This window comes from Scardinius erythrophthalmus, assembly GCF_964197995.2.
Source record: "Scardinius erythrophthalmus genome assembly, contig: HAP1_SCAFFOLD_479, whole genome shotgun sequence".
NCBI lineage: Eukaryota > Metazoa > Chordata > Actinopteri > Cypriniformes > Leuciscidae > Scardinius > Scardinius erythrophthalmus.
Window position 1 is genome coordinate 23,343 of NW_028296137.1, and position 12,460 is coordinate 35,802.

Genomic DNA, 12,460 nt, shown 5'->3' on the forward strand with positions numbered 1-12,460 from the left:
AGTCAGAATTGTGTGTTATAAAGTCACAATTTCGTGATATAAAGTCGTAATTGTAAGTTATAAAGTTACAATTGCGAGATATAAAGTCATAATTGCGAGATATAAAGTCATAATTGCGAGATATAAAGTCATAATTGCGAGATATAAGGTCACATTTTCGTGATATAGTCACAATTTCGTGATATAAAGTCATAATTGCAAGATATAAAGTCATAATTGCGTGATATAAAGTCATAATTGCGTGATATAAAGTCAGAATTGTGAGTTATAAAGTCATAATTGCGAGATATAAAGTCATAATTGCGAGATATAAAGTCATAATTGCGAGATATAAGGTCATAATTGCGAGATATAAAGTCATAATTGCGAGATATAAGGTCACATTTTCGTGATATAAAGTCACAATTTCGTGATATAAAGTCATAATTGCAAGATATAAAGTCATAATTGCATGATATAAAGTTACAATTGCGTGATATAAAGTCACAATTGCGAGTTAAAGTTAGAATAGCCTGATATAGTCGCAATTGTGTGTTATGAAGTCACAACTTCGTGATACAGTCGTAATTGTGAGTTCTAAAGTCACAATTGCATGTTATAAAGTCACAATTTCATCATATAGTCACAATTGTGAGTTATAAAGTCACAATTGAGTGATATAAAGTCATAATTGCGAGTTAAAGTTAGAATAGCCTGACATAGTCGCAATTTTGTGTTATAAAGTCACAATTTCGTGATATAAAGTCACAATTTCGTGATATAAAGTCATAATTGCGAGATATAAAGTCATACTTGTGAGTTATAAAGTCGTAATTATGAGTGATAAAGTCACAATTGCGTGTTATAAAGTCACAATTTCGTGATAGTCACAATTGTGAGTTATAGTCATAATTGCGAGATATAAAGTCACAATTTCGTGATATAAAGTCGTAATTGTGAGTTATAAAGTTACAATTGCGTGATATAAAGTCATAATTGCGAGTTAAAGTTAGAATAGCCTGATATAGTCATAATTGCGAGATATAAAATCATAATTGTGAGTTATAAAGTCATAATTATGAGTTATAAAGTCACAATTTCGTGATATAGTCACAATTGTGAGTTATAAAGTCAGAATTGCGAGATATAAAGTCAGAATTGCGAGATATAAAGTCAGAATTGCGAGTTATAAAGTCACAATTTCGTGATATAAAGTCGTAATTGTGAGTTATAAAGTTGCAATTGCGTGATATAAAGTCATAATTGCGAGTTAAAGTTAGAATATCCTGATATAGTCATAATTGTGAGTTATAAAGTCGTAATTATGAGTTATAAAGTCACAATTTCGTGATATAGTCACAATTGTGAGTTATAAAGTCAGAATTGTGAGTTATAAAGTCACAATTTCGTGATATAAAGTCAGAATTGTGTGTTATAAAGTCAGTTGTACAGTTAATGAGTGGCATGAAGGGTCACAGAAGACATAATTGTTACAGAAGTCATTTTGTGTCCACCCAGATCGACTGATTATCACCAGAGCAACAGGGTATTTTCATGCATTCAGTTCATTAATTTCCCCTGGAGAGAAAAGCATCGAGTCTATCCTCTCCTTCTCAGAACGTCTCCAGAACTCAGATCAGACCTCATCTACAGAACCACAACTCAAGCGGAAGCCTGCGCTAAATGAGCCTGTGAACAGCATCTCCTGCACAGAGAGTTCGCAGGCCTCGCTGGATCTGTCACGTGCAGAGAGTCAGACCTGATTAAAACTGTGAAAATGTAACATTATAAATGTGCAAAATACATACATGTACATTTATTTTGACATTTTATACTATTTACACTGAAAAAAATGATTCGTTGAATTTAATAAAAAAAAATTATGGTAAGTGGTTGCACACAATTGATTTAAGCTACATTTAAACAAATGCATTAAGTTGAACTAAAATTTAATAAGTTCAACTTAATACATTTGTTTAAATGTAGCTAAAATCAATTGTGTGCAACCACTTACCATAATTTTTTTTTATTAAATTCAACGAATCATTTTTTTCAGTGAGTGTATCTGAATAAAATTTAATTTATTTATTTAGTTTTGTCTAATTTATTTACAAAAATCAAGTTATTTATTTTAGTTATTTATTTATATATTTTAATTAAATGTTTTTATTTATGTGGCTGCAAATATTATTTATTTAATTACGTTATTTTAATCAAACGTATTAATTATATTTATTTATTTTATTTAAATACAATTGTACGTTTTTATTTTTTACACTGCATTTCTATTTATTTAAATCAAATTGTATTTATTTATTTAGTTTTATCAACTGTATTTATTTTATTTTTATTTTATTTATTTTTATTTTTGTAGTTATTTAAATCAAATTTTATTTATTTATTTGAATGAATTTTTTTTATTTTTTTTATTAAATTAAAGTTTTTTTTATTTGACTTTAATTAAAGGTTAGAATTTTGTGAATATTTTGAATGAAAGACTAAGAGGAGAAATGACAAAAACAAATTTTGCTCATATTTACCAGTATTTGTGGAGCCACTGTATAGAGGTTTGTGCTTCTAATTCTGCATGTTAATTTAATATACTTTGACTCGCCAAGACTTGTATTTTTAAACAAAATATTTATTTATTTTCTTTTCAATCAACAGTTTTTTTCATTGATCAGACAAATCACAATACTTAACGCACTTAATTTGACAAAAACAACACAATCTCTCTAATTCTTTTGGAATAATTAAATGATTATGTTACATTAATGAAAATTAAAAAGATAAATCCATTCATACAATTCAATGCTTCAGTTTCATATAATTGGCACAATATAAAAACCAAAAGAAATTTGTAGTCATGAACATTCTCAGACTTGCACAATATTTCTCATGATGTTTCACTTCTATAACATTAAAATCAGCCTCTGCCTCTTCCCTCCTGTGAAAGAAAGACGAATAAATATGAGAAATCAATACATAAAAAATCGTATGATAGTCAAAATTATGAGATAAAAAGTCAAAATTATGGCATAAATCATAGTGACATGTTATAATTATGATAGTCAAAATTATGAAATAAAGTTGGAAGTATGAGATAAAAAAAATTAATTATGACATACTAAGCAATAATGACATAAGAGATATTTATGACCTACCAAGTCGTTATTATTATAAAGTCTAAATTATGGGATAAAAAGTCAAAATTATGGCATAAATCATAGTGACGTTATAATTATGATAGTCAAAATTATGAAATAAAGTTGGAAGTATGAGATAAAAAATTTAAATTATGACATACTAAGTAATAATAACAAGAGATATTTATGACCTGCTAAGTCGTTATTATTATAAAGTCTAAATTTGATATAAAAAGTCAAAAGTATGGCATAAATCATAGTGACGTTATAATTATGATAGTCAAAATTATGAAATAAAGTTGAGAGTATGAGATAAAAATGTTAAATTATGACATACTACGTCATAACAAGCGATAATTATGACATACCAAGACATAATTATGATAGTCAAAATTATGAGATAAAGTCGAAATTATGAGATAAAAATTGTAAATAATGAAATACTAAGTCATAATGGCGTAAGCGATAATTATGACATAACAAGACGTAACTATGTTTAGGGTAACAACAAAAAAAGCATCATAAAATATCAATAACTAGTGGATATGACTCTGGATATGATATGTTCATGGCCATTATGAACAGTATGGAAAGGAGATGCATGAATATTTGGAGGCGAGCTTCGGGATATTTAAAATTGATGGAAAACTATATCAGCTTTTTAAAATCTATTTTTGCAAAATCTCTAAAACAAAATTTTTGTTTACCTTTAAAAAAATGCAAAGTGTTAAATGAATAAAAAGGGTTTTGTCCAGGGATTGAACACAGCCTAAAAACATGTGTTTCAGGGATAAAGGATTTTGTTGACATGTTGATGGGTTTAAAAAGTGCTAAAAATCACCTCTCCCAACATTGGGACTGATTTTATGGAGTTTGAGAGAGTTAATAACTTTAATGTTTGTGTGACCGACTCTTTTTCCTCTGTTCCACATTCAGTACTTGCAGTTTGCTGACTAAATCTGCAGAAAAGACAGACATGTTACGACACATCTCGTCCAAAGCTAAGTTTAGCATCGAGCCACAGAGGAGGAACTCATGCTAGTCAAGAGCAGAAGTTTCCAGTCGAGACTAATATCAACTCATACTTTCCTTAAGTCACATTTGAGCCACAATAAAACGTGTGTGTTATATAAGAACACAATGCATATTACATAACGCACAATACAGAATGCACAGAGTGAAATGCATAAGTCCACTATCTCAGGACTTCCTCGACACGCGTGTAAACTGAACTTCCTGTTGATGTAAAAGCAAGACTTCCCAAACACGGAGCCGGATGCAAGCCCAGCGCTCCGGGATAAAAATAATAATATCCCACACAGCTGCGTATGACTATGGAGGATCTCTGGGCTAAATTACTGCATATTTAAACAGAGAGAAGCTGCAGGACAAATACATATATTGACAACATCTACATGAATCCAGAGACTATATGTAACGTTTTTTTTCTGTAACATGATAAAAAGTAAAAAGTTATGCCATAAAAAGTCGTATGATGGTCGAAATTACGAAGTCATAATTATGATAATGTCAAAATTATGACATTCTAAGTCATAATGACATAAGTATTAATAATGAGACAAAAAGTCGTAATTATGACAGAAGTCATAATTACGACATACCAAGCCATTATTATGATTAACTTGAAATTATGAGATAAAAAGTCGTAATTATGACATACCAAGACGTAATTATGATAAAGTCAAAATTATTAAATAAAAAGTCAAAATTATGACATAATAAGCCATAATTATGACATATTAAGTCATAATGACACAAGTCTTAATAATGAGATAAAAAGTCGAAATTATGACACGTCATAATTACGACATATTAAGACATAATTATGATAAACTTGAAATGATGAGATAAAAAGTCAAAATTATGAGATACTAAGCCATAATTATGATTAACTTGAAATTATGATATAAAAAGTCAAAAATGATGACATAATAAGCCATAATTATGACATACTAAGTCATAATAACATAAGTCATAATAATGAGAAAAAATTAAAACAGTCATAATTGACATACTAAGTCATAATGATGAGTCATAATAATGAAATAAAAAGACAAAATTATGACATACTGTACTTAGTCATAATTATGAGATTAATCTTGAGCTACATTATGAAAGTGAATAGCAGACACAGCAATGCCGGTATAATCCATTAAATATCCATTAAATGCCAATATCCATTAAACATGAAAGTATGACGCAATTATTTAAGACATTTCTGAAACCTTTTTGGCATAAAGGCTCTTTAACATTGAGTCCGAACCCTAGAGTTCAATATCGAACCACTTGGTGAACCATGATTGGTTCATTTGCCCCACCTGTCCTCCCTCGTTACCTGCCTTGTTTGCTCCCTATTTATTCTCCCTGTGTTTGTAGTCCTGTGTTGGTTCGTTGTTGTTTGGATGTCATTTGTACATGGTATGTTGTCAAGTCAAGTCAAGTCATCCCCCTCGGGGTAGTTTTTGTTTTATTTTTATTATTAAAATAAAGCCCATCAACTCTGCATCTGAGTCCTCGCTCCTTTCATTATTTTGAAATTATGAGATAAAAGGTCAAAATTATGAGATAAAAATGTGAAATTATGAGATAAAAGGTCGAAATTATGAGATAAAAGGTCGAAATTATGAGATAAAAATTTTAAATTGACATGCTAAGTCATAATGACATAAGTGATAATTATGACATACCAAGTCGTAATTATGATAAAGTCGAAATTATGAGATAAAAATTTGAAATTGACATGCTAAGTCATAATGACATAAGTGATAATTATGACATACCAAGTCGTAATTATGATAAAGTCGAAATTATGAGATAAAAATTTTAAATTGACATTCTAAGTCATAATGACACAAGTGATAATTATGACATACCAGGTCGTTATTATGATAAAGTCGAAATTATGAGATAAAAATTTGAAATTGACATTCTAAGTCATAATGACACAAGTGATAATTATGACATACCAGGTCGTTATTATGATAAAGTCGAAATTATGAGATAAAAAGTCAAAATGATGTCATACTAAGCCATGTATAGTATATAGAAACTTTTTGGTATAAAGCGTCTTTAAAATTGATTTTGAACCCTAGAGTTATAGAACCTCACTGATTGCTCATGATGTCTCTTGAATCATATCTCTGTCCTGCCCGTTGTGTCCCGGTGTTGATGTGAATCTGCTTGTGTGTGTGGTCTACCTTGAGTCTACAGAAGTGTGCATGAACGAGGTTCTCTGAACGGGTTACTGGCCGCCGGTACTCCCACCAGTAGCGAATCTTTACTGGCGTTCTGGAGGCAAAACTGCTGGAGATCCGCAGCCGCCTGAGAAACCTGCATCACAAACACACACAGATCGAACTGTACATTAGAAATCATCACAACGAACCCATGTGTGATGCAGGCTGGGTCATGTCTTCTTTGAGTTTGTCATGCTTTGGTAAATGTCAAAGTCCCCCTGTGGTGAAACTCAAGTGTTTAATGTTGTTTATATGTGTAAATTCATGAGTCGATAGCATTGCTGAGTATTTTCTCTTTAAAACTGCAGTGAACCAAAGACAGTCTCAAAAACGCCCCTGTTTCCCGCGTCACATGTGGGCGGGGCTTTTCTCCACTGACTTTCTATGATGTTCAAGCGTTTCTAAGGATGCTGATTTGACTCTGAGATGATGAACGGGAACGTGGTTTGTGTAACATAACCTAAGCTACACATTAACACATTAATTTGCATATTCATGAAGCCACGTATACTAAATGAAGCACGAGTGTAGAGTTACAGTTAAGCTATTTTAAGGCATGAAGAAATTATTTTCACAGGAAAAAAACCGTGTAATTTTGATTATTAAAGATGAGTTTTAAGGGATTAAATTATTGACTGCAGGGGGACTTTAATTATGACATTAGTTGTAATTATTATAAAGTCGAAATTATGAGATAAAAACTTTAAAATATGACAAACTATGTTATAATGACATAAGGCATAATTATGAGATAAACATTTAAAATTGAGATAAAAAGTCAAAATTATGACATACTAAGTCATAATGGCATAATAAGTCATAATTATTAGATTAAAAAGTCGATATTGGGATGAAAAGTCATAATTATGACATAATATATAATTATAAGTCATAATTATGAGATAAAAGTCAAAATTATGTCATAGTCATATTTATGAGATAAAAAAAGTCGAAATTATGTCAGTCATACTGAGATAAAAAGTTGAAATTATGTCATAATTCTGAATGTCATAATTTCGACTATTTAGTATGTCATAACTACGATTTACCAAAGACCAACCTGTCCATGTCTAATTTGACTTGATATTTCCACATGACAGATGAATTTGTGTCAAATACTGGAGAGTTTGATGGACACACAACCTTTGACATCAACAACTAAAGATATCGAAAGAGTTTTCAACTCTTTTTAAAGGTTGTCAAGATTATGTGCATTTGACCATATTATTTGCTATTTGTGCCTGTGATCCATCAGAACAGACTCGTTGTTTGGGGGATGAATGATAACTGGTGAATCATCTCAGAATAAAAAAGGCTTAATAAAGTCTTTCTACAGCTTTTCTGCTCCATGTCGTCATTTCAAATGTTTCCTCTATTGCAAAAAAAGTGGGAAAAACATTTCATTTGTCACGCAATGACCACCATAACTGTTCTGTTTCTGTTCAGAAATGTCAATGTTTCTCTTTATTATATCATATTAGTTTCTGTCTGTTTTTTTTATTAGTATTATTTTTAGGGATACACACATAAATTGGTGACCATATTAGTATCTGCCATAGCTATCTTTTGTCATATTGTCATGAAATTATCACATCTACACAGTTCTGCTCGTTTTGAATGCTAAGGAAAAACATTGAAACAACATTATATTATTAATACTAGACAAACAAACACCGTTGAGAGCAGCGATGTAATGATGTGGTTATTCATCTCATATGCTGCCAATATAAACAAACATACATACTAGAGACAACATTAGAATTAAAAGACTGTTTTATATGAAATAAACTAAAATTTGTTTTGAGACCGTGTCGTATATTGTACACTTAATAAACTGAAGAGATGTCCAGTTACTTACTTTGATTCTCTCCACGCTGGCTTCAAGTTTGAGCTGCTCAACAGTCCGTCTCATGGTTGTGAGGGTTGAGTTTGAAGACATGATTATGATTATGATTATGATTCCTATCAGGACAGATGAAGAGAAGATGAGCGTGAGATGTTTCATGTGTGACTCGTGAGTGAACTGAGCAGAACGACCGTTTATTTCCAGTCAGAGAGCGCTGAGTGGGCGTGTCTAACGGCGTGGCTCTGGGCGCGGTTATGGGCGTGTCTGTGGGCGGGGCCTTGAGCGCGGCATGAGCAGTGTTTAAATATAGAGATATTTGCCACAAAATTATAATTTCAGATAATTTTAGAAAATGCACTGGCCATAAATATATCTCACCAGCCCTACCATGTATTTTGCATGCCAACAAAAAAATCATGCTTAGCCATAGACCATTCCAAAACATCGTTACTTATGACATAAGAAGTCGAAATTAAGACATTAAAATGTCATTAAATCAATAATTTGATTAAAAAGTCGAAGTTTTGACGAAGTTATAAACATAAAGTCATAATTTCGACTAGTTTCGAAGATAGATAGATAGATAGATAGATAGATAGATAGATAGATAGATAGATAGATAGATAGATAGATAGATAGATAGTTAAAAGTGGGAATTATGGCATAATAAGTCATAATTTTGACATCATTTAAAAAAAATTCAAAATGGAAATAAACAGTCTAAATTATGACAGCCAAAATTAAGAAATTAAAAAGTCGAAATTGAAATTAAAAAAAAAGTCAAAACTATAAATCAGAATGTCAATAATTTACCAAAGCATGATTTTTGGACCTCAATTCATGGCTAACCTGTCCATATAAATATATAATATTATAAAAAATATATATATATTATAAATATAATATATCCTCCTGAGACCCAGAATTGTATCTATTTATTTTTTCATGTCATCACTTTATTTAGAGCATAAGAAACAAATGGTTAAAAAAATTATTATAATAATAATTTAGAAAAATTATATTTTATTCATATGTTATGCTATGTCCTCTGTAGTGGACACCAGGACTCAGTTGTTTAAAAATAAAATATCATGAAATTAAATGTATAGGCAAAAACAATGGGATTTTATGTTCAATCACCAATAAATGTTGGATTTATTAATGGCAGGATTTATTTTAACTTAAATTTGTATAAAGATGATTCTCAACTATGTTATGAGAGATATAACGGATAGAATTGATGCACCATTTTACTTTATGCAATATGTGGGTAAAATGGCCATAAATTAATATTCCCATTTAATGCAATGTAGGCCCTATCTATACACTGTATCTAATGTGCACATTAATGTGTTCTTGGAGCAACATTTAATGAAAAAATAAGTGTTATAATTGGAGTAATAATTAGCAACATTTTAATAATAATATCTAATATTTCATAGGAATATTGATGTATAATTTATTTCCATATTCACTTGTTGTGTCTCCCAGAATGCCTGATAAACATGAATTAAGTCCTGATGTCTACAGTGGACATGTGTGAAATCAATGCCCTGTTCTGTAACAGAAAGTATTTTTTTTATTTGAAACCCCTTAACATTTTCCTGATGTTGGTTTATGAAATACAATTTGAAAAGTAGTCAGATTTAAATTATAATTACAATATATTATCATATTTCCATAAGAGTGCTACATTTGACCACTAAATTAATGTCAGACATTTTTTAAAGACCAAGGAGAAGTTGTTTTCATGGTGAAACCTCCAAACATTTGGTGTCTCTGAAAAGTCCTGAATGTGCTCTTTACAGGTGTGACATGTGACATGTATAGTGTCAGAGAAATTCACTAAAATATAATGTCCACTACAGTGGACAAAAGTCTATTCCCGGGTCCCAGGAGGATATAAATATTATATACATTAATTATGATGTATGATAGTAATAATAATATATATTTATTTTTTCATGATGAAGACCTTTATTATGAAATGATTTCCGGTTAGGATGTCACCACAGTAGCTGTGTTCACACTAACTGCTCTCTCGCGCTCCCTCTTCCAATGTAGTGATCGATTCGTGTCCATCATCATCACCAGTCATTACATTTATCGATAAAGGTAAAGCGTTTGCAATCGTTGTGATTTATTATTTCGGACAAAGATATGCGGCATGACGTCATAACGCTCACGTGCTGTGTGTGTACAATACGTCGTGTTTTTTTTTTTGTTTTTTTTTGACGTAAAGAGATGGCAACGGAACCAGCGTCCATGGAAACAGGCTTATACTCGATATATAAATGCTTCTGAAAATTAATCTGTTGATTTTCCAGCACACAGATTGATGGAGCTTATTCCTGTTCTCGAGCCAGAGGAGAAGCCTCGGGACAGACAGTGGTATCAGCTTGTTTCTCTGTGCATGCAGTGTTGTGTGTAACTCATTACAAGTTACTTGAGTTACGTAATCAGATTACTTTTTCAAGTAACGAGTAAAGTAACGCATTACTTTTAAAATTTACAACAAAATATCTGAGTTACTTTTTCAAATAAGTAACGCAAGTTACTTTGTTTTCCCATTTATTGACTGACAGCTCTTGTCCTCATGTTGAGAAGTGCAGATGTGTGTGTGTGTGTGTGTGTGTGTGTGTGTGAAAACATGATGGTTATTGTAGTTCTAGACTAAATAAGAGCATTTACTCTACACTTGCACAAAGAAAGATTCAATATTTCCTCAAAATGAATAAGCACAATAAGTATCTTAAGTAGCGCAATTAGTTACTTTTTAAGGGAGTAACGCAATATAGTCATGCATTACTTTTCTAAAAAAGTAACTAAGTAACGCAAGTAGTTACTTTTTAGGGAATAACACAATATTGTAATACATTACTTTTCTAAAAAGTAACTAAGTAACGCATTTAGTTACTTTTTAAGGGAGTAACGCAATATTGTAATGCATTACTTTTCTAAAAAAGTAACTAAGTAACAATTAGTTACTTTTTAAGGGAGTAACGCAATATTGTAATGCATTACTTTTCTAAAAAAGTAACTAAGTAACACAATTAGTTACTTTTTAAGGGAGTAACGCAATATTGTCATGCATTACTTTTCTAAAAAAGTAACTAAGTAACGCAAGTAGTTAATTTTTAGGGAATAACACAATATTGTAATACATTACTTTTATAAAAAAGTAACTAAGTAACGCATTTAGTTACTTTTTAAGGGAGTAACGCAATATTGTAATGCATTACTTTTCTAAAAAAGTAAGTAAGTAACAATTAGTTACTTTTTAAGGGAGTAACGCAATATTGTAATGCATTACTTTTCTAAAAAAGTAACTAAGTAACACAATTAGTTACTTTTTAAGGGAGTAACGCAATATTGTAATGCATTACTTTTCTAAAAAAGTAACTAAGTAACGCAATTAGTTACTTTTAAGGGAGTAACACAATATTGTAATACATTACTTTTCAAAGTAACTTTCCCCAACACTGGTTATAAGCGTTTCTCTCACAGTGCATCGGCTCTAATGTGTATGTGTGTCTCGCACTTAACAGTGTTGGAAATTTCAATTATTATATTAGTTTATGTTTTTTTGTGTGTTTTTTATACAATTATTATTATTTTTAGGGATACAAAAATAAACTGGTGACTATATTAGTATCTTTTGTCATATTGGCATGAAATTATCACATCTACACAGTTCTGCACGTTTTGAATGCTTAAGAAAAACTTTGTAACAACATCTATTAATACTGTGTGTGTATAATTAAACACGTGTGTGTCTAGGTATGTGGTGTCGGCCTCAGGTGCCGCTCCAGGTGTTTCTGTGGGTCACACCTGTGTGTTTCTGCCCTCCGCTGATGGAGGCAAGGGGAGGATTGTAGTCGTCGGTGGAGCCAATCCTGACGGGAGCTTCTCTGATTCCTACATGATGAATCTAGGTAATAATAATGGGGTTACAGTCACATGACCAGAGTCTGAGCTGGTTACAGTCTTAACTGTGTGTGACTGATGACAGAATTTTTATTTCTGAGTGAACTGTCCCTTTAAAGCAGAGAATCTGTGAGATGTTGTATAGTCACATTTTTTGTTTTGCAGATACTCATGAATGGGAGGTTTCAGAATGGGCGGGTTTGCAGGCGCGTTATGAACACTGTAGCTTCGTCCCCGAGACCGAGCCGAGGAGTGTGTGGGTGTTCGCTGGAGCCCAGAAGAGCGGGAACCGCAACTGTGTTCAA

At 31.3% G+C, this 12,460-nt stretch overlaps 2 protein-coding genes across 2 annotated transcripts; one reads left to right on the plus strand and one right to left on the minus strand.

Moving 5' to 3' along the window:
* Positions 1-2,609: 2,609 nt before the first annotated feature.
* Positions 2,610-8,421, minus strand: LOC308686593 (guanine nucleotide-binding protein G(I)/G(S)/G(O) subunit gamma-10-like). Its single transcript, XM_081395024.1, has 3 exons — positions 8,241-8,421; positions 6,344-6,476; positions 2,610-2,926 (listed from the first exon to the last, which is right to left on the minus strand). The coding sequence occupies exons 1-2, from the start codon at positions 8,385-8,387 to the stop codon at positions 6,351-6,353; spliced, it is 273 nt and encodes a 90-aa protein (XP_081251150.1). The 5' UTR covers positions 8,388-8,421; the 3' UTR covers positions 2,610-2,926; positions 6,344-6,350.
* A 1,868-nt stretch (positions 8,422-10,289) lies between these two features.
* On the plus strand, positions 10,290-12,452 carry LOC308686592 (rab9 effector protein with kelch motifs-like; the record flags this gene model as incomplete). The annotated part of the gene is made up of 3 exons (XM_081395023.1): positions 10,290-10,619; positions 12,009-12,163; positions 12,321-12,452. Coding segments are annotated over exons 1-3 (340 nt in total), but the record flags the coding sequence as incomplete, so codon positions are not given.
* Positions 12,453-12,460: the final 8 nt, after the last annotated feature.